Here is a 25,334-nt window from a genome sequence, read left to right as displayed (position 1 = left end):
ATCTATTTTGTTTATATATATTAATTTTATATTATGTTGTAAAATGCATTTTATTGCTTACATATTGAAAGGTGAGGAGCAACACAGACGGCGCACCTGGCCGTGAACAGGCAGCGGATGTAGTCTGTACTGGTGCTGCAGCTGCTGTCAAGGACACCGTCACTGGTTGTGCAGTTAATACAGGTGGAACAACAGAAGAACTGAAGTGTGCAGCTCCTACACATCGTTGGTTCTGATCTTGTTATAGGACACTAGCTTTGTCTTTAAAATGTCAGGAGCCAAAAAGGTTGCTAACATCAGTGCAGGTCATCTTAAATGTAGACAGTCTGCTCTGTGTGCAAACCATTAAATTACATTTAAACTGCACACAAACACACTCAGTTGTAATAATAGATGCATATAGCTGCTGAATGATCAGCTGTTTAAAGCAGCTGAGGTGATTTAACGGCATAGATCAAATAAATGTATATGTTATAGTGGGTTTTAGTAAAACTGAAGCACTACTGAGGTAAATCTAAGTTATATTGGTGTATGTTTATGTTGGAGAAAAGGTTTATTTAACTGTTAATTCTTGCAGTTCAGCTTTTTCTAAACACTTGTGCCGGTCTCTCTGAGAGTCTGAAGGTCTTTTAGTTCTTCATGTGCCATTCCACTATTCACCTTAAGAAGGCTCTTCATCAGAGGATTAAAGTCCCACTTTCTTGCAGTCGCTTTCAGCCTCTTGGTCATATTTCTTTAAGACGGCAGCCTTAAAGTCTTCAGACTTTTACCTAAAGGATTCTGAAAGCAGGTCGTAACTGCATCATTCTGTTTGTACTTTGGATAGTGATGACAGCTCCCAGACAGATGACTCAGACAAAGATGAGATTACACAGTCACTTTTTCCATCCAACTGGCTCACAGGGAGCACACACAGCTGGGCGGACATTTCATTTAACTGTAAATGAAGACGTTTGTGTCAGCAGCTTTTCCTTATAAAGCAGTGAAATAAAAGCAGAGCAGCGTCCTGGCTGAACTGCACAGCACGTTCTTCATTGTATTGAACCCAACAAAATACATTTATCAAAATGTTTTGTACGGTTAAAGAAGTTAAAGCAATCATTTCAATTTTAAAATGACAATTGAAAGAGGAATCATTTTCCAGCCCATGCTGTAGCATCCAATGGCCACAATATACTGTGTGCAGGGGTTTATTGATCAGCTGTTATGATCTAGTTATTATCTGACTAGGTGATAATGTGCTTGCACACACACACACACACACACACACACACACACACAGTCATATACAGTTTAGCTGTGAAGGCAATAAAATGTACTGTAAATGTCAAACTAAAACAACTGAAGCTCAAGCAGGGTTGTTATTGCAGCATTTAGCCTCTTCCCAGGGGATTTGTATTGGATGTGTGCATTACTAGCTGCCCTCCTCTGCTGTAAAACTGTTATGGTTAAGTGATAGTTTGTTACATTATAGGCAGGTGTGGCTCAAAGACAAGGAAGAAGCGGTGGCTGGCATCCTTTCAGTTTTAAGTAGAGCTGAAATATGATTAATCAGTTAGTTTTTTTAGATGTTTAACTCATCATCTGTCTAAAGATCTGCTGTTCTGTCTTTTCAAATGTGAAGATTTGCTTTTTTTCTTTGGTTGATATCACTGTAAACTGAATATATGTGGGTTTTGAATGGTTGCTTGGATAAAACAAGTAAAAGAAGACTTGGTTCTGGGAAACTGTGATGGACATTTTTCTCATTTTACTAAATTAGACAAAATGTGTCTTCAGACAGAAATCTGCATCATAACAGATAAGTACAAATTTTTCACTTAAGTCAAAACAACTTAACGTCACTTTGTGCCCAATTATGCCACAATGGATCAGATTGCATCCTGATTTCGATTTTCCTCTAAAACTGGCCTCACATTCTGTCTGAACACACCAGCTAATCAATAATTGAACTGGAGTTGATTTTCCATGCTCCCATTGGTGGAAAGTCCTCAACATAGTTCAGAGAGCATAAGTTTATTTTTTATTATTAGAATTTTTTCTTTTTCGCAGGGAAGATCGTCATCGATGAGATCGACCTCTGTAAGCTTCCTCTGCAGACGCTCAGGTCGCGACTATCCATCATTCTCCAGGATCCTGTGTTGTTTAGTGGATCAATAAGGTACACAGACACACACTTACAATTTCAGAATATCCTTTTTGATAACCACATGTGGAGTCTAAAGAACTGGTTACATGTATTATACCTTGTGTTGACAGGACTCCAAAGACTTATTAACAGCCTGGTTTTTATTTCTAAATTATCTGTCTAAAGTTAAAGAGAACAAACTAGATAAAATGAAGTCAAGCCTGAGAGATAGTGATGATAAACTGATGCATCAGTTAGTGGTTAGCACCGTCACCTCCCAGCCAGAAGGTCTTTGGTTTGAGCCCCAGCCGACCCAGGGCTTTTCTGTGTGTGGTCTGCATGTTCTCCCTGTGCCCGTGTGTCAGCTGGGATTGGCTCCAGCCCCCTGTGACCCTATTCAGGAATAGGTGGTATAGATAATGGATGGATGAACTTCAATTCTTAATAAAAAACAACCAGCAGATTTCTTTTATATCAAAAGTTATTTTTAGTTTCACTGCTAAAATGCCCTTATGGTATTTGCCACTATTGCAGCTGCATACATTTGTAGTTGCATTGTAAACTAGCAACTGTTTAATTCTGTTAGTCATATTTTTCTGCAAATATGTGTTTAGAAAATTTGCAGTTTGAATTCAAAGCTGAAAGCTGACTCCAGTCCTTGACAAATGAGCGATACTTTTCACACCTCTCCAGTCTGCAGGTGGTGCATCTTTCATACTCATTACATAGAGTCATGAAGTATCAAAAAACTCATTCAAACTGTCATTGTCATCTGTATATTCTAGTGCTGTCAAAGTTGATGCAATAATAATGTGTTAATGCAAATTCCTTTCAGTGCCACAAATTTTTTAACGTGATTAACGCACACACATTCTGGAACATATCTCATGTTTTCATGAAAAAAAAAATTAGAGATTGACTCACAGCAGCTGCTGAAAAAATGGCTCGACAGAAACTGACCTCGGCGCTCTAAAGCATCACACTGTGTAATTAACCAGGGGAATTAGAGCCTCACCTGAAGCATTGAAGATGCACCTGTTCCCTCACCAGCCTGCTCTGCTTCTCTTGCCCGATGCAAGCATGCTCCGACATACACAATAGTTCATTTTCATGGGGTTTCTAGCCTGTCCTTAATTTTACCCAATAAAATTTCCATCCAAATTATGACAAAAACATATTTTCCCTAACTAAGGGTTGTAGTATGACCAGCAGATGGCCATTGATGTGTGAAGTAATCTTGGTAACACCACACTGGGTAAGAGTAAAGTTAATGAATATTTTTGTGGTAGGTCTGTCTCTTTTCAGTGTTGCACTTTGTGGACGGTCCCTGCCCACTCATCTCACAGCTGTTGCACATTGAGACCAGTGTTATTTGTCTGGAGAACAGGATGGCTCATTTTGATAAAAATGAGTGTGTAGCTTGTTGTCTACATCACTGGGAAACAAAAGAGGCACCGTTTGTATTTTAGCAATATTTCACTCTTAATCCAGAAACTTCAAATCTGTGAATATCTTTCCGACTTCCCTGAAGTCAGTCACTATTAAATATCATTGTCACACACTGGCCAACAGCTGTGTCCCCCTCCGTGCCTGGGAGCAAATATGACATTCTTCCTCCTCCTTTTCAGTCATTCAGGCACATTGGAATGATCTAATATGACTGCGCACTGGGTTTGCTTATAGGGACCTTTCTGTCCTCCCAAAATATTGGTAGGGACATGTCCCTACTGTCCATATGCAAAACTATGCACTTTGTACTATGTACTCGTCTTTGCTGCTCATTTTGAGCCAGAAGGCTAAAGACAAAGTTTAAAAAACAAACCCTGACGATGTATTATCAAGAAAAACCCAAACTGCAGCAATGAGTGAATAATTAAGGGGAAAATAAAACTGCAGTCTGATGTTTTTGTCCTCAAAGATGTTGTTCACATGCCAACACAAAGTCCCAGCTGTGGGGTTATTGATTGAACACACAGTGGGAACGCTGGGTTGGAACTGATCCAATGTGTGTCACAGACGTCACAGACTGTGCAGGTCACTTAAAGGATGAAGGGCACTGCATCGTCTTTCCTCCTCCTCCTCACACACACTCACAACCTCCATGTGTTTGTATTACCAGATGATACCATGACTCCGTTTTTGTTATAAAAGACAAACAGCATGTGCTGTTTGTTTGGACAGATACGCTGCTCTAGATAATTGTGTATGTGTGAGAGAGAGAGAGATGGAGAGTGTGTGTCTCCTGGCATGTTCCCCGGCTCTTGTTTACGTGATCATGAGCCTGGGGTGAATGGTCGACAGTAACTGTTTCACGCTGTCGTCTTAGATGTTGGTGTTAATGTTCTGATGCTGTTTGACTCGCTCTTACTCTGTCACACACACACTCACCAATACCACTTAGCACATCATGATTCTTTTGCAGAATTTCAGAAACATATTGATTTAAATAAAGAAGAAATTAGGAAAATGTTTAGTCTAACAAAGTGTGGATGCACCTGCTCAGATTCTGTTATTATGAACACAGTAACCAAGTGCCGACTGTGACCTGTTGCTGCAGATTTAATCTGGACCCCGAGAGGACGTGCACTGATGACCGACTCTGGGAGGCCCTGGAGATCGCTCAGCTGAAGAACATGGTGAAGGCCCTGCCTGGAGGTCTAGGTACTCCACTAAATCAGCCATCCTCAGCTATAGATAAGTCCAGCGGGATACACTGAATAGCACGTAGAATTAAATAGCAGTTTAAAGGCTCCGTTTAATTGAATGTGTGTTGTTGTATGTGTGTCTGAGTCCAGACGCGGTCGTGACGGAAGGTGGAGAAAACTTCAGTGTCGGTCAGAGGCAGCTCTTCTGTTTGGCCAGAGCTTTTGTCAGAAAGAGCAGCATCCTCATCATGGATGAAGCCACAGCATCTATAGACATGGCCACGGTGTGTGTGTGTGTCTGATATCAGATAATGGAAAATTTCCAGAGATCCCTATGTTTCTTCCAACCTGTTACTCTGTGTGCATGATGTTCTCGTGAGCACAGCAACTCAAGAACAATACATATGTAGCAAGCAAAGAAAAGCATGTTGAACTGATTTTCTTGTAGTCATAAGACATAGAAACTTCATATACTGTGTGGAGTAGACGGTCTGGTTATACATGGATCATAAATAATTAAGGATGTAACGATACTTGTAATTTCACAATATTACGATAGAAAAAGTTCTTCATACCGTTGTGGGACTGTGACTGTATCTACCACCATATTACATAGTTATTTCATTAGTATAACTGTGTTCAGGTTGCAGAACTGACATAGCGGATGCTCCATCGTCGACTTTTAGAGCTGTTGTGTGGCAGCACTTCAGTTTTTCTGTTTCAAGAAATGACATGGGCAGAAAGGAAACTGACAAAACACTTAACAACTTGGTAATACTGCTGAACGAAAACAATACCAACCCCTGTTTAGGACTGAGACAGTCCTGGACACCTCTCACAGAAACAGTCGGGGCACAGGCGGGCACTACACTTCAACAGAGATGAGCAAACACACCGGGCGCACAAATGCAAAACCAACCATTTAGTAACCACCCATAAGCGTTTTCTCTTGAAAAAGTAAACAATGATGTTTGATAAACATCTCCAGTAAAGCACAAATCTCACCCTTATGTGGCTTATCTGAGTCTATCTTCTTCCCCTCTTTCTGGTGCACCAAGCAGCAATTTGCTCTCTACTGCCTCTGTTGGTCGGGGGATACTGGTGGCCAGAAAGTTAAACCTGCCTAGGGGGAACTATGGGACTCGTTTTGTTTACAAGACCCAGCTGCTGAAAAATTTGTTTAGTTTTCTTTCATAAAATGGCTACTGGCTGCTGCATTATCTTCTACATACAGATTTATTATTTAGGAAGGGCCATTTTAATATTTTTTCTTAATTTATTAACAATATGATAAATATCGTATGGTGTACTTTTTGTTGTGACAATATTGTACCGTGAGTTTTTGGTATCGTGGCTCCCCTATAAATAATTAATGAGGTAAAATGCCCGTTAGCATTCCTGATAATAAACTGGTAGTGTTGTGAATGTACATGTTCTTCTGTCACAGCAGGGCATACGGTAAAGCAGTCATCTCTTGTTTACACTCACTTGTAAAGTTCCATTGAAATAAGGTTGAAATATCAAAAAAGTTTATCATTTTTAAGAAAATGACATGGAGACCTGCAGTAGCCTAGAGGCAAATAGAAACCCCCTCAACCATTTATCTGCCTCTGAGTCTCACAGTGCAGTCGGTGTTGTCACCGCCCGAACCCTCCATCATCACAGATGACAGTTTCTTTTTAAATGTTACCTTTTAAATATGAGCTATTTTCTCCTCCTTTTGTTGCAGGAGAATATCTTACAGAAAGTTGTGATGACGGCATTTGCAGACAGGACAGTGGTTACAATCGCGGTAAGTCCTTCTGTCTCTTCTGTCGTTTGTCTTGTTGAAAATGAATGTCACAAACAAGCTGTTTGGATTAGACTAGTTAGCTATGGTTTAAGTGCTGACAGATGCTTTAAGCTCTGTTTGCATTGATCATGACATCTTTAAGGACGCCTTAGGCATCCTTTTCATGCAGCTTTTCCCTTTTTCACACTGTACTGTCACATAGTATCTAACATAGTAAAAGTTCCTAATGCATTTAGTGTCTTTAATATGAAGTCAGTCCTCTTGGCTGCTTCATTCATGGATTTGCTTTCTTTCTCTGACTTTTATCTCTGTGTGTTGCTGTTTTGTCCTTTGTCCTTTCTTTCCTGCTCCTCTTGCTGTTTTCTTCCACCCACTCTCATCTTCCCGTCTTTTCCTTTCCACCACTTGCTTTTTGCTCTCGCTTTTCACTAAATCTGCCATCTGCACTTTTCTGTCCTTCCTTGCTCTCTTCCTCCTTTCCTCAAATGATTGTTCCCGCCCTTCCCCTGTCATCCGCTCTGGCCTTTCATCCTGCCGCCAGCACCGTGTGTCCTCTATCTTGGACGCCGAGCAGGTGTTGGTCTTCTCCTCAGGGATCTTGGTGGAAAGTGACTCGGGTCCCAACCTGCTAGCACAGGAGGAGAGCGTCTTCAGTGTGCTAGTGAGGACTCACAAGTAGACCTGGATCAGCGCAGACCGCTTTGGCTCAGCTCAGCTTAGCTCTTTGTTTTCTTTTCTGACCATTTTCCCACCTGTTTCTGATCTCTTATTTTCCTACTTTTCTGGCTGGGTCGGAGCTGGAGTCTGAGTTTGGGTCTGCTGAAGCCTTACTGCCACTGACAGCCTGGTTGGTACCGAACAACACGACATTACATATACATATGTGCACTTTGGGCACAGTGTTCAGTGTTGGGACATTGTTTATACTCAGATTTAAATACAGAATAGCTTCTTTTAGCTTTATTTACGAGTTATGGGGAGATTAGACCTGCAGGTAATTGGTTAAACTCCACATGTGAAGGTGGAAAAAAAATAATGGCTGATATGGCCCAGTATCCAGGAGCCATGTCACATCTCCGCTGATTTTACATTCCATGTAAAACTGAAGGCACAGCTAGCCTACTGACTACTGGCTACTTCATCCAAATACAGAAGGTCCTGGTTCAAAACTGTTTATCTTAAATTATAAATATGATAAGAATGAAGAAGTAGAGAGAGAGGACATCACTCTGAGTTTGGAGCCAGAGGGCCTTCCCTCATACCCAATCTTTGGCTGACTACAGGCACCAGTTACAGAGAGCTCAAGTTTAATATTGGGTTTTAAAGTTAGGGACTAGATTAACTTTAATTAGTGACAGCAAACTTTTTGCTCAGACATTCTAAGTAGGATTGAACTTATAAGAGACGACGTGCTCTTTGCGTCTAAGTAAAAGAGAGTTACAGTTGTAGTCATGCCAAATCTGTGTATTTTGCCAACCTGGACACCAGAATTCAGTCAGTCACACTAGTGAACACAAATACAGTCTCGACTTTCCACTCGTATATCGGAGCAAAATGGGGCATTGTAGGATGCCATGCTGCAACACGAGCGTGCTGAGACAGGCAGTAATGAAACCAAGCAGCAGAGATTCCATCCTCGTGTTTTTGTACAGCATCTGGACCTCTGCTGACTCTTTTTAGGATGCAGCTTCAACAAGGACTTTCTAACAGCTGAACCCACAGAGAAGCAGACAGCTGCCCTGTGGAGGCAACTCAGAGGTGTGTAGGGAGTTGAGACGATTTTCAGCAACAGACATAAACAGAATTTAAGCAAGGAGTGGTTCTCTGAAACTATAACCAACTGATCCACTATGACTTCCTAATGACCTTTTTATTCCATAACTACTGGTCTTTCACATTAGACCAGTTTTCCTTGGGTGCCTCTACAAAGAAGCTCATTCATTTGGTTCCAATAAAACTGCACCATGATACTAAAACAAGCATGGAACAACTGAAAATCACAAACAAACCCATCAAAACAGCTAGTTTACCAGTGGAAGGATCAGTCTTGGGACCATTGATCTGTCAACAGTTGCATAAAAGTATGTTGTGATGTATTTCTTTGTTTTTCTTTTCCATTTTCCAGAACTTAACTGTGGTTGTGTTTTGTGTCCCTCCTCTGTGTCTAGCACCGCGTCCACACCATCCTAACAGCTGATCTGGTCATAGTGATGAAGCGAGGCAACATTATGGAGTACGACAGACCTGAGACTCTTTTGGAGCAGGAGGACGGGATGTTTGCTTTGTTCGTCAAGGCTGACATGTAGACATACAACCAGTCAGCCCATCTAACAGCTGACAGACCTCTCCCTCGTTTTAAACTTTGAATTATTTACAGAATTAAACTTCAGTGAAGCCAACAATACACAGTTTAACATGAAGCTTCTCTGCACACTCAGTGGAAAGGAGAGGAAGTCCAGAAGCACCATCAGTCACCAGTCGGTGTGTTCATTAAGTCATACTTGAAACATTCAGTCAGTTGAGGCCTCCATTTATCAGATAGAACATGGGTTCTTGATTATTCAGTTGACAAATTGATCATTGAGTCCGTTAGGTTTATCCGTTTTAACTTTGATGCTGTTGGAAGAGTGTCGAAGGTCAAAGTTACAACAAAAATAAGTAGATGCTTATGAATAGATTGTATTTTACAAGAAACAGGTACCAGATCATATCAGTACAATTTTAAGGGTTATTTTCTCGATGCCTCTAATGGCATCAGGCCGTTTTAAGGTTTCCACCACCTCCCCAGTACAGACCACCAAAGGCATCGTCTCTCTCGTAGCTGTGAATCATTCACAGTAGCATAGACAGTGGATTTTGTAAATGTAACTTTTAATGCTGTGAGCACCAGAAACAGACTTCCAGTAGCTTCTATTATGTTGGTAATTAAAGCCGAAATCTCAGATAGTGACATTTTAAAATCTGGCCAAACAAAACCAAAACTAGTTGGTAAAACATTTCATTTAAATTTGTTTATAGTCTATGAGCTTTATCTTGAGCCTGTCCTCCAGGACCGGGGAATAATTATGTTTCATGTCCTGGTCAGGACAGTGGTGTGTCAGCTCTTTACCTGCTAGGTAATAATGTGGCATCAAGAAGTAAAAGAGTTTATTTGATTTATTAACTAATTTCATGAAAAGACCAAAACCAGCAGTGAATGTGTCCTAACGCCAAGTGTTTGTTTTCTGTTCTGCTGCCTCACATGTTCTTTCATCACCACAAACACACACTGTAGTTTATTCTGACTCAGTCCCATGTCCTGCTGCCAAATATGGATTCATCTGCTGCTGAAAGTCCCCAACAAATGCACAGTTTGCTCCTGTTTGTGAGCTTGTTTTAAACAGTTTAGTGCGGGAGCCACTAACACATTGTTGGTTTCAGTCTTTCCACGGGTGTCGTGAACAATAAGAAAAATGTAACCTTAATCAGCGTATTAACATAAAATGGTGGGTTTCATGGGCTTTAAACTGTGAACAGACTTTGACACTAACTCTACATATGGACTCATTTCTACTGCAGAGGAGTTTATTTGACTGAAGAAGCTTTTTATATTGATAGAATTTCAAAAGTCTTTAAAATATATTGGCTTCTTTTAGATTACCCACATGAATCAGTTTGTCTTGTATTGGGTATTATATAATAATAATGAAGAGAGAAACCTGTATTTTATCCTTTTTAAAATGGCTAAATTTTGGCTTTGGCCAGCGGTTTGCGCTCTGCATGCATCGATGCATTGTGCAAACTGGCACTGCGCAAAGGATTTTAAAGCTTAATACTTTGGCCCTTGTGTAGTACATGCTACATTTTGATGTTAATTTCTGTCATAGATGTAATGCTAATAGACTTGATAGTAGAGCATGATGAACAGTCTTTTTTTCTGATGCCAGACGTACGGAGAAGGACAGGTCACGTCTCTGTTACAAATCTGAGCTGAGGAGTGCAAAGCCAGCTGCCGGGGCTAGTCTTGTTGTTCTAAGCCGGTATCAGATCAGCTGATCCTATCTCTTTCTGATTTCTGGTCTCCTTCTGGATTTGCTGCCCCTTTTTTTTTGTACCTGTTTTGAAAAACTTCTGCAACTTATGACACCAAAATGGAAGACGACAGACCTTAAAGTCATTGTTGCTGCTTGGACTTTTTGTTTATTAATTTGTTTCTCCCCAGTTTTTAATCCATTATATTCCAGCATGTATTGGACATTATCGGTAGCCATCTTTGACACAACAGCCATGATCAGGCACATTCACAGAGGAACCCCAGGTGGTGCTCAAGCACCTGCTCTTTGACTTGATAAGTGCCCTTTTTGCAGAACAACTTTTTCTACCTGTTTTTAACTTTATATTTTAGTTTTTAAACAATTTTCACTGTGGTTCATTGCATAAAATTTCAATTAAAAGCAGTAACTATAGACTATGAATTATTATTAAAGGCATGTGTTAGGCTGAAGCTTATAGACACCACTTACAAGCAGTTGTTCAAATATATGATTCCTGCACTGTTTACATGTCTTCTCACACTGAGTGTGGCACAGTCTTGAAGTTGTAGCCCAGTAAATGGGCTCTTCTTACTCCTGTGACACAATATCTATTGGTAGTCATTTCAATACAAGCACATTTGAAGGTTTAACATCTGGTCTTTTTGTAGTTGCATCTTAATTTTTTGCCTGAAATCTTATACAGGCTTACAATTTATGTGCTGGATGTAGTGGGGGTGTGGGGCCAGTCGCCAGCCAACCCCAGGGTAACAAAGGCAGAAACAAAATGCCTTTTCACACAGACAGAATGCTTGAGTTGTGCTTCCAAAGATCTGCAATATTTCAAATGTATTACTTTCGGAAAAAGTACTTGGGGTTCTGACTGGCTCTTCCTCAGGTGCACAGGTGTTGGTTTGACCACATCTTGGTTTCATAATGGTTCGATCATTTCAGCATCTGCAGGGCGCCGTTCGAGCACAGCACATTGCATTTGTTTTATTTTTGCACTTTTTCAGCATGAAACTCTTGACTTGTTGAAGCTGAGGGGAAATGTGTAGTAAACACTGTCCCTCCAACCACTCAACTTAGGCTTAAACGTTTATTTTGTTCTGTCAGTTTTGGTTCTATGCCTCCATTAGTGCAAGCACTGTAGGTTGTTGCAGCTCGGTCTGAAGCTGTGGTCTGTCTGTGGCCGTGCTTTACTGAACATATTATCCTCGGGGACAGAAGACACCAACATTGGTTATACCTGTAAATACCTGGACTGCACAGACTGAGTGCCAAAAAGATTCTTTTGGTGAGAATTTCATTTTTTTTTTTTTTAACATGATGGACTCTCAGATGTTTCATCTCAAGAAGTTGCCTCTTCAGTTTGTTTCCAACCGTACACAACTCTTTTTGTCACATATTTCACGAAGGGCTGTAACACTTGTGTCATGCATGGAAGCACATTACACTTTGGTTGTTCACACTAGAACCTGGATCTGTGTCCTTCTCATTCTTCTCCTTTGTCTCTGCACTCACTCCAGTTCTCCTCTGTCAATCACCCAGTGCCCCTCCTGGTCTCAGACCCTCGTTCAGCTGCCTTTTTTAGTCCTGACATGTTTCCTGAAACCTTTGTGTTTGTTTTACTGCATGTGTGTGTGTCTGAAATACGTGTGCTTGTGTTTTTCAGCCTGTGCAGACTGCTGCCTTGTAGACTCTTTGTTTCACACCCCAACAATGTTTCAGAACAAAGACAGACAGTGCACTGAGAGCAGACAATGGAAAGATACGTGCTTCTCTTTTGTGCTGTTTAAGGATACAAGGAAGAAGCAAAACACATTTCAAGTGTTGTATTTTCTGTATCAGTGTCATTGTTACAGTTTGCACTGACAGTTTTAAGAGAAGCCAGATATTTTTAGCATCTTTACCATCTGGAGTTTTGGGGAGTTTTAAATACAGCACAGGCAGAGAAAGCGTGTACTTTCATGTGCATGTTACACAGCGCAAACATGACACTATCAGTTATTTGCTGCCATGGATGCACATTTCACTTAAAAACACAAATGTACAGCTTCATTTTGGGTTCTTTTTAAACTCTACATATTTGTTAGTTTACATTCTGTAGCGACGTGTTATTGTGTGTTTCTTCTTTTTCTAACTGTTGACATATTAATAAAAAATGGTTTGGGATGAAGTGAGGCTTTATCATTGTCGGTAAATGTGCAGTGGGACCCCACACACACTGGCTGACACATCTGTAGCTAGATGGCGCCCCCTGGTGGCCGAGTCCGGCTTTATCTACATTTTAGTTACTTTTATTGGCCATGTATGTAACGACTCACACACACCGATGGCGGCGCTGTCCGGCCTTCGGGAGCAACGTGGGGTTCAGTGTCTTGCCCAGAGACACTTCGACATATGGACTGAGGAGAACGGGAATCGAACCGCTGACGGTTCGGTTTGGTGATGACCGCTCTACCTCCTGAGCCACAGGCGTCCCGGTGTTAATCCTACTGAGCAATTAAAACGAAGGATTAAAGAAGTACAATGACAGTCCGTGTTATATAAACCATTTATTTTGGGGGCCTTTCAAAGTTTTGAGCAAACGTTGCGTTGTAGGTGTGAAACTGTGATGTGTGTGTTGTGTGAAAGATGTGGTTTATTTTTGTTTGGTGTTTGCATTATTAGCAGAGTGGACAAACAGTTGAAATCCCTGGGAACCGGTTCGGTGATGGTTGCTCTGATGAGGGTCCATTAACAGCCAAATAGAGACAAGAGCTCCCTAGTATGAACAACTATGTCACAGCACAGAACAGATGTTCCCCGTCCGTTTGACCTGTAGGCTCTCTACAAGTCTGTCTAGATTACGATGGAAATGTGTCTGAAATTAATTATTCATCGTTTAAAATAGAAACATTTTATTACACTGTGTAAGGGATGTACCTTAATTCAAGACACTATTCAATTTTAATGGCGATTCTGTGTCGGTTACGTGCGTCTAACTTGGTGTTTTCCGAGCGAACAGCCCTAGAAGGCGGCAGCACCCCGGTCTGACCGGGTCTGGACCATGGAAGCTGGACTACGTCAACAGGCGAGTGGAGACCGTCCCAGCCCTCAGAGAAGCTGAACAGAGGCGGTCACTCCGCAACATCCCCAGATGTGGACAGGAGGAAAAGACTTGGTGCGTCTTTGATCGTTTTCCTGCAGGTGGCCATGTTGTGTCCGTGCGTAAAAACCTACTGAAGAAGGACTACAACGTATCTTTGGCTTTCGTTTTTGGCCGGTAGTAGAAGATGTTGCCGAGAAAAAGCATCATCCCGGAGGAGTTCAGTCTGCCGGGGCTCGTCTCCCGCATGCCCCGCAAGCCCGTGTTCAGGGATCGCGTGAACAAAGCGCGCTTCATCGCCAAAAACGGCTCGTGTAACTTGGCGCACAAGAACATCCGCGAGCAGGGCAGATTCCTGCAGGACGTCTTCACCACGTTGGTCGACCTTAAATGGCGCTTTACGCTGGTCATCTTCACCACGACCTTTGTCAGCAGTTGGCTGCTGTTCGCCATGTACTGGTGGCTGGTGGCGTTTGCGCACGGAGACCTGGACCCGGAGCGGCAGAATGTGACCCACTGCGTCACCGACGTCAAGTAAGAAAGACACAAACCACTGTCAGTATTGTAAAAGTAATGATTTCAAGTCCAACTTGAACAGTTTGGTTCGGTGTTTGATGCCACTACAAGTCTTAATTCTCCATCCTTACTTTATCCAAACCTCCCAACTCCCACCCGCCTCTTTTCTCTTTTTCCATTTAAAACATGACGGAGGAAGAATGCTGAGACGGACATTTATTATGACGGGAAGTTCGGAAACATTAGGTCCCATCATTTTATGGGAAATGAAGTGAAAATTGCTGGGACGGGGAGGGAGTGTTTGTTCTCCATTCAACAGCGGTGTAACTAGAACATTTACTCAACTACTGCACCCAAGTGTAATTTTAAGGTATTTGCATTTGCTTGAGTATTTTCTACTCCGCTACATGTATTTAACAGATACCTTTTAGATTAAGATTTCACATTAAAAACACAGATTATATGATTAACCCTTGTGTTCTGTTAAGAATCTTAACCTGTAAAAAACAAGACACTGTGAAAGATTAAATCAATGGTTTGTGTGTGTGTAGTTGTGGCTCCTTGTCACACTTCACATGTCTGGCCGTTGTTTAAAGAGACCCACTGTTGGAACTTTGTTTTTCTTTTCCTCTCCCATGAATCATCTCACGATCCCTCACATTTATCTTGTGACCCTGGAGGGGCTTGACCCACAGGCTGGGAACCAGTGGACTAAACTGCCAGCTTTAATATGAAGCTGTACAGCTCCACCTCGAGCAGCAGCCACAGTACAAATACACCGAGTATTAAGTCTGAGCTCATGTCATTTTGATACTTAAAGTATTCTTAGGTGAGGATACTTCTGTTCTTTTACTTACTGTAAATGGGATTTTCATCGGACTTTTACATGTAATAGTTGTTTACATTTTGTTACTCTGAAGATTTTAGCTGACAAACAAAATAAAGCCTCAAATGGGAGTGAATGTCCTTGAGATAAAGGGCAACATTGATTTAAGATAAATTCACTAAACACTAAAAAAAATCTAAGCTGCATTTTTTTTTCTTTTTCATCTGCCACAGTCTCAGAGTGGGCCTCGAGGACAGGCTCTGTCGGTACAAAGTTAGAGGCTCCCTGAATCATTTCAATGTCAGATTCAACAAACCCCGACTGACCATCATTCTTTCCAGGTCGTTCACCTCGGCGTTCCTGTTCTCCATCGAGGTTCAGGTGACCATTGGCTTTGGAGGACGTATGATAACAGAACAGTGTGCGACTGCAATCACTGTCCTCATCCTGCAGAACATAGTGGGGCTCATCATCAATGCCGTTATGCTGGGTGAGACTCATGGCCTGTGGCTGCATCTTAGAGGGAACCTGTCATGTTGGTATATGTGGGGCCTTTAGTTTGAAATCCTTCTTTGTGCTTCCATAGAAAAGGGTTTGATTTTTGCACAGAATTTGATCCCACATCATTTTGAAATCACTTTAAGAAGGGACCTTTCTGCAGCCATGTGAACAGGAGGAACAATTACAGCTGCCCATGTCTTTCAGTGTTGTGATATTAAGATAGACCTGAAAAAACATGAACCTATCTGTTAAGAAAGTTTAGTGTGTTTTCATCCTCTTAGTTGCAAATCATAGCATCATTATGTTTATGTTGCTTCCCTAGTTTTTCAGCACTTGTTTAACCAGGATGTCATGTACTGCATGTGATGGTTGAGCTTTTAGCCACCAGTGAATTAGGCGTGATGCAAAAAGCTGCCGGTTTCTCTGAGGCAGTGTAAACATTTGCTGTGACAGCTCTCTGCCTGTTGGGGGCTGTAATAACTCCTCAAAGCCAAACAACCTCATTAAGCTGCTCATGAACATCACAGACACAGACTTTGTCATTACCCGTGTGTGCATTTCACTAGATTTGATGGAAAGTTGTTTTTCTTAGAATAATGAATTGATTAGAAAGCCGACATGTTGGTCAGAAACATCATGTAAATATGTTATGGTGTATTTACCAGTCCACCTGCTGCCTCCTCTACCCACAACACCTTGCTTTTGTCCATACTCATCCCATAAGTAGGGCACAGATCTTTGTCCCATCCTGGACAAAGAGCATTGTGTTGAGCGGCCTTCACGGGGCGCTGTAGTAACAGGACGTCTTGCCGGTGCTGATTGACTGATGTGTGTTTCTGTCCCCTCAGGGTGTATCTTTATGAAGACAGCTCAGTCAAACCGTCGAGCAGAGACACTGATCTTCAGCCGTCACGCTGTGATCGCTGTCAGAAACAACCGCCTGTGTTTCATGATTCGGATCGGGGATCTCAGGAAGAGCATGATCATAGGAGCCACCGTCAGGTTGCAGGTGTTTGTCTGCTCCAGTCACACACACAGGTTTTCAAAGTCTGACAACTGAACCCCAACCTGCACAGCCCACACCCTAATCCTTAGTAATGACAGTAGCATCAGTGGATTTTAGGAGGCAGTTTTTAAGCCCATACCTGTTTACATTTTGGTAAACTCGCTCTATCCACTTAGTTAGCAGCTTTCAGTTTGCAGCCTCTCTACTGAGGTACAGAGAACTATCACTGGATCACTGTGATACTGAAGAAAACATAAAATTGTGATGATTCTCACAGTGGTTAGCACTGTCAGCTTGCAGCAAGGAGGTTCCGGGTTTGAGCCCCAGCCGACCCGGGGCCTTTCTGTGTGGAGTCTGCATGTTCTCCCTGTGCCTGTGTGGGTTCTCTCTGGGTACTTCGACTGGGGGGTATTGGGGGAGAGCGTCACCACTACATCACATGAGTAATTTGGCAGGGTTTTACTCAGGATGCCCGTCCTGACACAACCCTCTCTATGTATCTGGGTTTTGGGACCGGCACAGAAGGCACTGACGTGAAACATCCCTCTCCCTGTCTACTTCCTATAAGTACTTCTACAATCTTTGTTTCTCATAACCCTCCCTTCCCTCTGTCTCCTTATCCCTCCTCCTGTCTTCATGGGGGACCCGGCACACCCAGGAGAAGCATCAGATCCTTCAGAAGCCTCTAGGCACTGCTGACCATCCTCATGGTCCTTGATCATTTAACATCTCTCCTCACCTTCTCTGCTCACATCAAGGAGTGCTCATAGCTAGTCAACAGAATTCTGATTATTATTGTGATTATTGTGATAATGTGTCCTTATCTCTCCACAGGTGGTGAGGAAGACCACCACACCGGAGGGGGAGGTGATCCCGATCCATCAGATCGACGTACCGACAGAAAGCGCTGTGGCCAGCAACAGCCTGTTCCTCCTCGCCCCGCTCATCATCTGCCACGTCATCGACAAAAACAGGTACCAGGAGGACACGACTGCTGCTGGGATGTGGACACAGTTACAGCAGATGTGTCCTCCCTGCTCTTGTTTCCTCACACAGGTCAGGTGAAGTGAGATGAGATGATTAGCTGAATCACTGAAGAGGAAACAGATTTCTGCTGTACAAAAGTGTGTCCGTTTTTCAGAATATTGTATAATCTTCACATTTTTCTGGAACTGCTTTACCTCACTAGCCTTTTACAATGTATTCAGATGAAGCAGTACAGGAGACTGTTTGGTCAAACTGCTGCACAGCTTTTGTAGTGAAGGAGGCACTGCTTTTTTAAAAGGTAACAAGCCAGAGAGAGTGGGAGCCACGGAGAGCGTCCGAGAACTTAATACACACAGGTCATTGAGTCATGAGCAGCAGGTCTGAGCAGGAACACCGAGCTTCATGTTTATAACTCAGCAGGAGCAAAGATCTACTCAAAAGTCAAGCCACTTTAATATGCACACTGATTTTATGTGAGTGTACTTTTCACCTTTCCAGCATCAATGCACCACATACACTGGACCCGAGTCAGCACAACACCACAAAAAAGAGAAGATACGACAGAAATAGAAGATTTTTAAGGAGCAAAAACCAGGACAAGGTAGCAAAGACAGAAAGGCTTTAGTCTCAAATTCTGTGATGCTTGAGCACTTATTAGACATGGAATAATGAGATGGCCTGTGACCTGAGTGCACATGGGGAGTGTCTGAGGATTTCTGCCAAGTAGGAAGGTGCTAACCTATGGAAAGGAAGCAGTCAAAATGAGGACAGGATCATTGTTATGTGTTCAAACGTGGTTCTACTGAAAGCTCTAGTACCTGAGTCTGTCCCAGCCTCTAGAAGCCGAGTGCAGCGGTATACACAGGCACAAGCGGGTCCCTGACAGACACACTAACCCTGTCCCTGCTGTGGTCTGTCAGCCCACTGTACGACCTGTCCGCCATGGAGCTGCAGTGCAGTGACCTGGAGGTAATCGTCATCCTGGAGGGAGTGGTGGAGACGACGGGGATCACCACACAGGCCCGGACCTCCTACATCTCCGAGGAGATCCAGTGGGGTTACCGCTTTGTTCCCATAGTAACAGAAGAGGAGGGCGTGTACTCAGTGGACTACTCCAAGTTTGGTAACACAATCAAGGTAAGAGCTGAGGAACTGGTCCTCAGAATTAGAAGAGAGTCTCACACTTAAATACGAAAAGACCTGTTAGTGCTGATCTGTGACAGTCATTTAGGATCCCTTCCTCATATAGTCTGACTGCAAATCATCATAAGAGAAGCAACGAGAGAAACTTGGAAAATGTAGAGTCCAATTTTTACTTCAGACTTCTGAGAATCACCAACGTTTAGGCCTTTTAAATGTTTAATATTGTCATGAGCTTACATTTCCCAGTGTCCCCTGTTTCTCCCTTAAAGCTTCACTGTTATTCTCTTAAATTCATGATAGCATTTTTTGATTGTATTATGCTTGTCCCGAGCTTGGACTTGTAGCTCATGGGATTTAAACATGTTTTTGTAACATCTTACAGAAAAAGAAAAGAGTCATTTTGACAGATAATGAACAAAAGGTTAAAACTTGAAAATGTGTTTTTGTGTTTGTGCCTCTAAGGTAGTGACGCCGGGCTGCAGCGCCAGAGAACTGGATGAGAAGCCGTCCATCTTAATCCAGACTCTTCAGAAGAGTGAGCTGTCGCACCAGAACTCACTGAGGAAGCGTAACTCCATGCGGCGCAACAACTCCATGCGTAAAGGGGCAGGAAGCACCGGAGGTTTGCGCAGGAACAACTCGAGCCTCACCACGCCCAAAGTCCAATTCTTCACCCCCACGGACGGAGGCCAGACCCTGAACGCCGTCACCTGACATGAGGCCCGCCTCCTGCTGGGGAGGAGGAGTCTGGGTGTTGTTGTGTCTCCGGTTCTGATGGGACTCATCCTTTCTCTGTTCCCTGCCTTGTCTCGGCTTGTCACCCAACACTTTCACTGCTAATGTTACCCCATGTTTACGTGCATGAAGTTGTGTAGTTCCTAGAGTGACACCCTGCAGTTCAGCCTCACTGTTCAGCCAGTTAACTGAACCCCACAAACCACTGGGCCACTTGTTTCCCCACTGACAAATTATGTGAGACACAAAGTCCCCAACAAGCAGGTGATGTTTGCTCAAAGCAGAGTCAAGTGTATTTGTATAAGCAAACATTACAACTGTGTGTCAGAGGGAACAACCAGCACTTTACATTCTTACACTCACTCCTGGTAAACTGCAAATTAACTGACAACAAATTGGATAATCACTTTATTGTTTAATTCACTGACTGAGTAAAAACACAGTCGCTCATTTCTGCTTCTGAACTGTGAGGATTTGCTGCTGCTCTTCTGTAATTGAAACTTTCAGTTTTCAGTTGCAGTCCAGTCAGCAACAAAGACCCGACAGTGTGTGTCTGTGCTAACTGCTATCACCTTTTACACTCACCCTATATATAAGTGGAGATAATGTGGCAGGTTTTCTGTTTGAAAACTGTACCTCATTACATCATTACCTAAATTATGAAACTTGTCTGTTGATCTCCTGAGGGGGAACATGTAACAAAGCTAAGTAGTGATGTGTAAACCATCTGTGTCCTGTGTTACCGTGAAAACAACACAGCAGCACATTATTTGATGTGACACCTCATCAGGTTTATTTTTTGTTCAAACATTTTGTTTCTGTTGCTGCAACACATTCCAAAAAAAGTTGGGACAGTGAAGCATTTACCACGGTGTGATGTTGCTGTTCCTTTTCACAACACTGAAGACGTTTAGGGACTGAAGACACCAAGTGATTCAGGGTGTCAGGTGTCATTTTGTCCCATTCTTCCTGTAAAAAAGTCTTAAGGTGCAACAGTCCTTGGCCTTCGTTGACACAATTTGTCTAGTTGAAATATACATGTCCCTGGGACAGACGTCATCTTGAAGGCAGCACATGTTGCTCCAACATCTCTCTATGTTGTTCAGCATTAATGGAGCCATCACAGGAGTGTGAGTGACCTTTGCCCTGGGCACTGACACAACCCCAGACCATGACAGACCCTGGCTTTTGGACTGGTTGCTGCTAACAGTCTGGATGGTCCAAATTATGATGCAGTCACCTGTTGACATCACCTGGTTCAAATGGAATCATCATTTCATTATTTTACCTCATTACTGGCTCTGAAATGCGACAGTCCCAACTTTTTTGGATCACGTTGCAGCATCAGAATAGGAGTGAGTGTTTATTTTGAACAAAGAATGAAACCGATGAGGTATTACATTAAATAATGAGCTGCTGTGTTGTTTTCAGTGTAACACAGGACACCGATAATTTACACATCACTATTTTCACTAGTTTTCATTGTATTTTACAAACTGTTCCAACTTTTTCTTATTTGAGGTTGTATAACTTTTCAAGAAATTCAAACATGGCTGTTCCTCCAATTTGCCTTCTGTCCCCGACCGGCTGCTTGGTTCTACTAGCTCCTCGGGTTTTCGTCACAGCGTGCACACAAGTTCACCAAGCAAAGCGCAAGCTGTGGTAAACCGTCGTGGTGCGGCGCAAGCAGAGCACAGCGGTGCTGTTGTCACTTTCTGTCTGAGAACACCTAGAGGAAGACATGTCACTCATTGTGCACAATTTGCAACAAGTCACTTGGTTTTGCCATTTGTGGTGTTTGAGAATAAATGCACTCACTTTATCTGAATAGGATTTCAGTATCTGAAATCTCAGTGAGTACATTTACTGATTTAGTAACAAATACAAGCAAACAAGTGCACACACTGTGTGTATTCAGATATGACCTGCAGAAATTGAGCCAGGTCGTGTGTTGAATAGACCACAACACTATAAACAGGCCATTTAGTTTCATGTAGGTACCATTCAGAGAACGATACCAAACTAAATCAATCAAATCTAATTGATTTATATAGCACTTTAAAACAACATCCAGCTGACTAAAGTACTTGACATGGGAAAATAAAAGTCAAAACTAGACATGTATCTTAGAAATTCGCTGTCTATATTTTATATTTCATCACTGGGACAGTTCAGTTAATATCTGTAAACAGCACGCCCCTCCTTGGAAAGGATTTTAACAGATTTCAGATGAACTTTCACCAGTACCTAATGAGTAGAACATTATTATATTTATGTTCTTCATTTAAAAATAGAAACACATAATATGCTGTATGTGCATGTTGTAAAAAAAACTTGAATATCTTTGCAGCTCTTATTTACCTTTGTGTCACCTAGGTGTCACATTTGAAGTGTAACCTCCACATCAGTTGTCTGGTCACTGATCGGTGCAGTGAATCCCTTCATCTATGTGTAATACTGACTGTGCAATTAGAGTCTGAAAACAGACTCAGTAAAGGTCTGACAAAGCTCCACCCCTCACATGACTCATGTAATAAACTACGAATCAAGCTTGTTGTTATTATTCCTCACTGAGAAGAGACACACAGAGTGAAAGACGATATCCTTTCCTATGTGACCTCCTTCTACTGGAGAAGGTCGGCTACAGTTCCAACAACCCCAATTCTACAAAAATATAGAACCGCCTGAATGTCCGACTCTTTTGAAATTCGCAATATTGGCGAATAAACTGATTTTGTGAAACTTTAAAAGATTCATATCTGTAGGCTGTTTACTTTTTTGGATTAACGCGCAACAGTGGCATTTCCGACTTCTCTACGTCGAATTGCGTGCCGTTGACGTCATCGCGCCAGGAAGTGAGAGCAGGAAGGTGAAGCGGTGAGCAGGATGATAAATATGGCTCGTAGTTTGCTGTGCAGAGCTGTTGTTCTGTTTGAGCTCCGCCGGACAACAGCGCTTCTGCCCGGTACCCGGTTCTACTCCCAGACGGAGCCGGAGCCGCTGACAGTGAGACGGCAAAACGACGGAATTAGGTGCAACACGAAGTGTGTCTCGGAACCGTTGTTTACTGTAACGTACGGCAGCTCTCCCGCAGATACAGTATATTAAAGAGACAATATAGACTTTAACAACAACGGCACGTTACAGTGGTACTTACAGCACTTCACTGCATGTGCCAGGGTCTTACGGTAAATTCGGCAAACATATTATTCATGTGAAAAGTATAAGACCTGCAAAGTATTTTATCTAAGAGCTATGCAGTTGTTCAATACACAGTATGTAGAAGAGTAAAACGTACAACAGTTCTATTTGTCATGGAGAGTTTGGTTAGTTACAAACATTTCTTTGGCCTTTTTGCACAAAGTGTAGCGTATACATTTTTTAAGTAAATGACTGAAGGCAGAGATGGCAAAAGTACACACATTCATTAGATACCTGTGTAACCTGGATCATTCGTCTGAGCCATAGACCTTGTTGTTCAACAACACATCAGTGAAACACGCGGCTGCACTGGGCGACAGGTTTCTTCATTACAAAATACCAGACCAGTATATATGTTTCCCCAAAACCTTCAAATGACCGCAAGTTTTACAGCATCTGAAGCAAACCAGGCTCGGCTGTGCATGAGCGAGATCTCTGTGAAAGCACAAGGAGCTAGTGGACTGTAAACAGAGAACATCACCCAGTGCTGGTGTGCACATTTAGCAGCAAGAGCCAAATAAAAATAATTGATAACTTCCCTCAAATGTATTAAAACTAAAAGTAACGAGCCTGATTAGAAAATGTTCAATAATGAAGTAGAAAGTAGAGATATTTGTGTTAAAATGTAGGGAGTGAAAGGAAAAACGTTGTCAGAAAAATAAATACTCAAGTACAGATACCTGAAAAATCTACTTAAGTACAGTAACATAGTATTTACACTGTGTTACTTCCCACCTTTGGATAAAGGAAAGTACTGCTAAACCATAAAGTCATGACCGTAAAGTCATGTTGAATCTAAATAAAAACAAAGGTATAATGTTCCTCTGTAGTTAAACAGAGTCTGTACTGTTCAGTGGGGAGTTCGTAGTTCATAGTTGTCCTCTCCTGTGGTTCTTGTTCGGTGTTAATAAAGAATCTGGAAAGTTTCTGATCTGAAACTGTGACCAAATGTGAAAACACTGTAGGAATAAGAAAGTAGAACGATGCCACATGTTGTAAGACTGTATGTTAACATCTTTTTGTTTTTAGGAGAATAATCCTGAACAATCCCAAGAAGAGGAACGCTCTGTCGTTGTCCATGCTGGAATCACTCAGAGAGAACATCCTAACTGATGTCCACAGTGATGAGCTCAGAGTTATTATCATATCAGGTAGATGTTTTTAATGTGTGTGTGTGTGTGTGTGAGAGAGAGAGAGAGAGGAAGATGCTGTTCTAACATTGTGTGTGTGTGTGTGTGTGTCAGCCAAAGGTCCGGTATTTTCTTCTGGACATGACCTGAAGGAGTTGACGTCAGCTCAGGGCCGAGAGCATCACACCAAAGTGTTTCGCACCTGTGCAGAGGTTGGTTTGTCTCTGTCTGGCACTGTGGTGAGAGCTGGATCAGCCTGATCACTATACCAGCCTCCTCTGGGCTGTTTATTAAGAATCAGGTCTCATTCACCGTGGTTATGATGCACATTGACTGATTACATACTGGATTTACTGATCACTTGTTTTTAATCTTGTAATGAGTCAGTAATGTAGTCATATTTTGCAAATGCAGCTGGCTGTTATTTTGTTGATCAGTTGTTTGTTGATCTATTTTTTAATTGAGCAATTTATCAATTAGTCTGTAAAGTGTATTTATGAAAAAACTACATTGTCAGATGTGATGTCTTCAGTTTAGTTTGTCTGAAGAGCAGTCAAAAAGCATCTACTTTGGAACAGAAAAGAAGTAAATCCTCACACTGAAGAAGCTGCAACCAACAAATTTCACTGGCTGCATAAATCACTTATATAATTAAATCACTATCAAATCTAGCATTGCTGCTAAATCCTTTGTGGTCTATGCTGCTGACTCTGGCTCTTATCCTCCAGGTAATGACCCTGATACAGGACATACCTGTTCCGGTGATTGCTATGGTGAATGGTGTTGCCACAGCGGCAGGATGCCAGCTTGTTGCCAGCTGTGACATTGCCGTGGTGACGGAGAAGTCCACCTTTGCCACTCCAGGGGTCAGCGTGGGTCTGTTCTGTTCGACGCCGGCGGTGGCCATCGGCAGAGCTGTGCCGAGGAAGGTAGGACGACATGTTGAATATGTTATTATTGGTCGGATCAGAAATCCCGCTGTGAGCATACTTTTGAGGAGTTGGATCGTAAATTAAGTCAGTTCATCATCAGTTCATGGCTTCCAGTTCATCAAATGTTGTGTAATCAGACTGTAGAGTGTTCGTCATGTCAGGATGATTACTGCACTATCAAACTGGGGAGTAGTCTTACAACCCCAGATCAGAAAAAGTTGGGACATTTGTAAAATCAAAATTAAGATTGAAAGTAGTGATGTGTAAACCATCTGTGTCCTTTATGACACTGAAAACAACACAGCAGCTCATTGTTTGATGTGACGCCTCATCAGTTTTATTCTTTATTCAAAACAAACACTCACTTCAATCCTGATGCTGCAACACATTCCAAAAAAAGTTGGGACAGTAAAGAGTTTACCACGGTGTCATGTTACCGTTCCTCTTCATGACACTTACAAGACATTTAAGGTCACCAAGTGATTCAGTGTCATTTTGTCCTGTTCCTCCTGCAAACAAGTCTTAAGGTGCAACAGTCCTGGGTCTTTGTTGACACAATTTACGTTTCAAAATGAGCCACACATTCTCTGTTGGGGACAGGTCAGGGCTCCAGGCAGGTCAGTCCAACACTCGCCCTCTTTCTCTCCACAGCCAGGCCTTGGTGATGTGCAGTATGAGGTTTGCATTGTCT

The 25,334-nt window shown here is 42.3% G+C and overlaps 3 protein-coding genes across 16 annotated transcripts in view; all 3 read left to right on the top strand.

The window, feature by feature from the left end:
- Positions 1-12,722, top strand: part of abcc9 (ATP-binding cassette, sub-family C (CFTR/MRP), member 9) — a 65,792-nt gene extending 53,070 nt beyond the window's left edge. For 11 of the 14 annotated variants that reach the window (XR_002275953.1, XR_002275949.1, XR_002275951.1 and 8 more), the window contains 6 exons: positions 2,053-2,161; positions 4,686-4,789; positions 4,924-5,057; positions 6,503-6,565; positions 7,107-7,412; positions 8,734-8,822. Coding sequence is in view for 3 of the 14 variants with exons in the window: in XM_020613332.1 (XP_020468988.1) it covers positions 2,053-2,161; positions 4,686-4,789; positions 4,924-5,057; positions 6,503-6,565; positions 8,734-8,871 (548 nt within the window). In the remaining 11 variants the exon portion in view is untranslated. Of the gene's footprint in view, positions 1-2,052; positions 2,162-4,685; positions 4,790-4,923; positions 5,058-6,502; positions 6,566-7,106; positions 7,413-8,733 lie in introns of all 14 variants that reach the window. The other 3 variants (XM_020613333.1, XM_020613331.1, XM_020613332.1) reach the window with 2 other exon arrangements.
- A 387-nt stretch (positions 12,723-13,109) lies between these two features.
- On the top strand, positions 13,110-20,134 carry kcnj8 (potassium inwardly rectifying channel subfamily J member 8). Its single transcript, XM_020613334.1, has 6 exons — positions 13,110-14,200; positions 15,350-15,498; positions 16,358-16,518; positions 17,350-17,489; positions 18,423-18,639; positions 19,108-20,134. The coding sequence occupies exons 1-6, from the start codon at positions 13,854-13,856 to the stop codon at positions 19,357-19,359; spliced, it is 1,266 nt and encodes a 421-aa protein (XP_020468990.1). The 5' UTR covers positions 13,110-13,853; the 3' UTR covers positions 19,360-20,134.
- A 667-nt stretch (positions 20,135-20,801) lies between these two features.
- echdc3 (enoyl CoA hydratase domain containing 3) overlaps positions 20,802-25,334 on the top strand; it is an 8,567-nt gene continuing 4,034 nt past the window's right edge. Inside the window, exons 1-4 of the mRNA XM_020613340.1 lie at positions 20,802-22,412; positions 23,611-23,732; positions 23,826-23,923; positions 24,440-24,640. Of these exons, the coding sequence (XP_020468996.1) occupies positions 22,267-22,412; positions 23,611-23,732; positions 23,826-23,923; positions 24,440-24,640 (567 nt within the window). The 5' untranslated portion in view covers positions 20,802-22,266. The remainder of the gene's footprint in view (positions 22,413-23,610; positions 23,733-23,825; positions 23,924-24,439; positions 24,641-25,334) is intronic.

The sequence above is a fragment of the Monopterus albus genome, unplaced genomic scaffold (assembly GCF_001952655.1).
Source record: "Monopterus albus unplaced genomic scaffold, M_albus_1.0 scaffold132.1, whole genome shotgun sequence".
Classification (NCBI taxonomy): domain Eukaryota; kingdom Metazoa; phylum Chordata; class Actinopteri; order Synbranchiformes; family Synbranchidae; genus Monopterus; species Monopterus albus.
The sequence above is the reverse complement of the archived record's forward strand: the minus strand, read 5'-3'. Positions and strand labels throughout refer to the sequence as shown.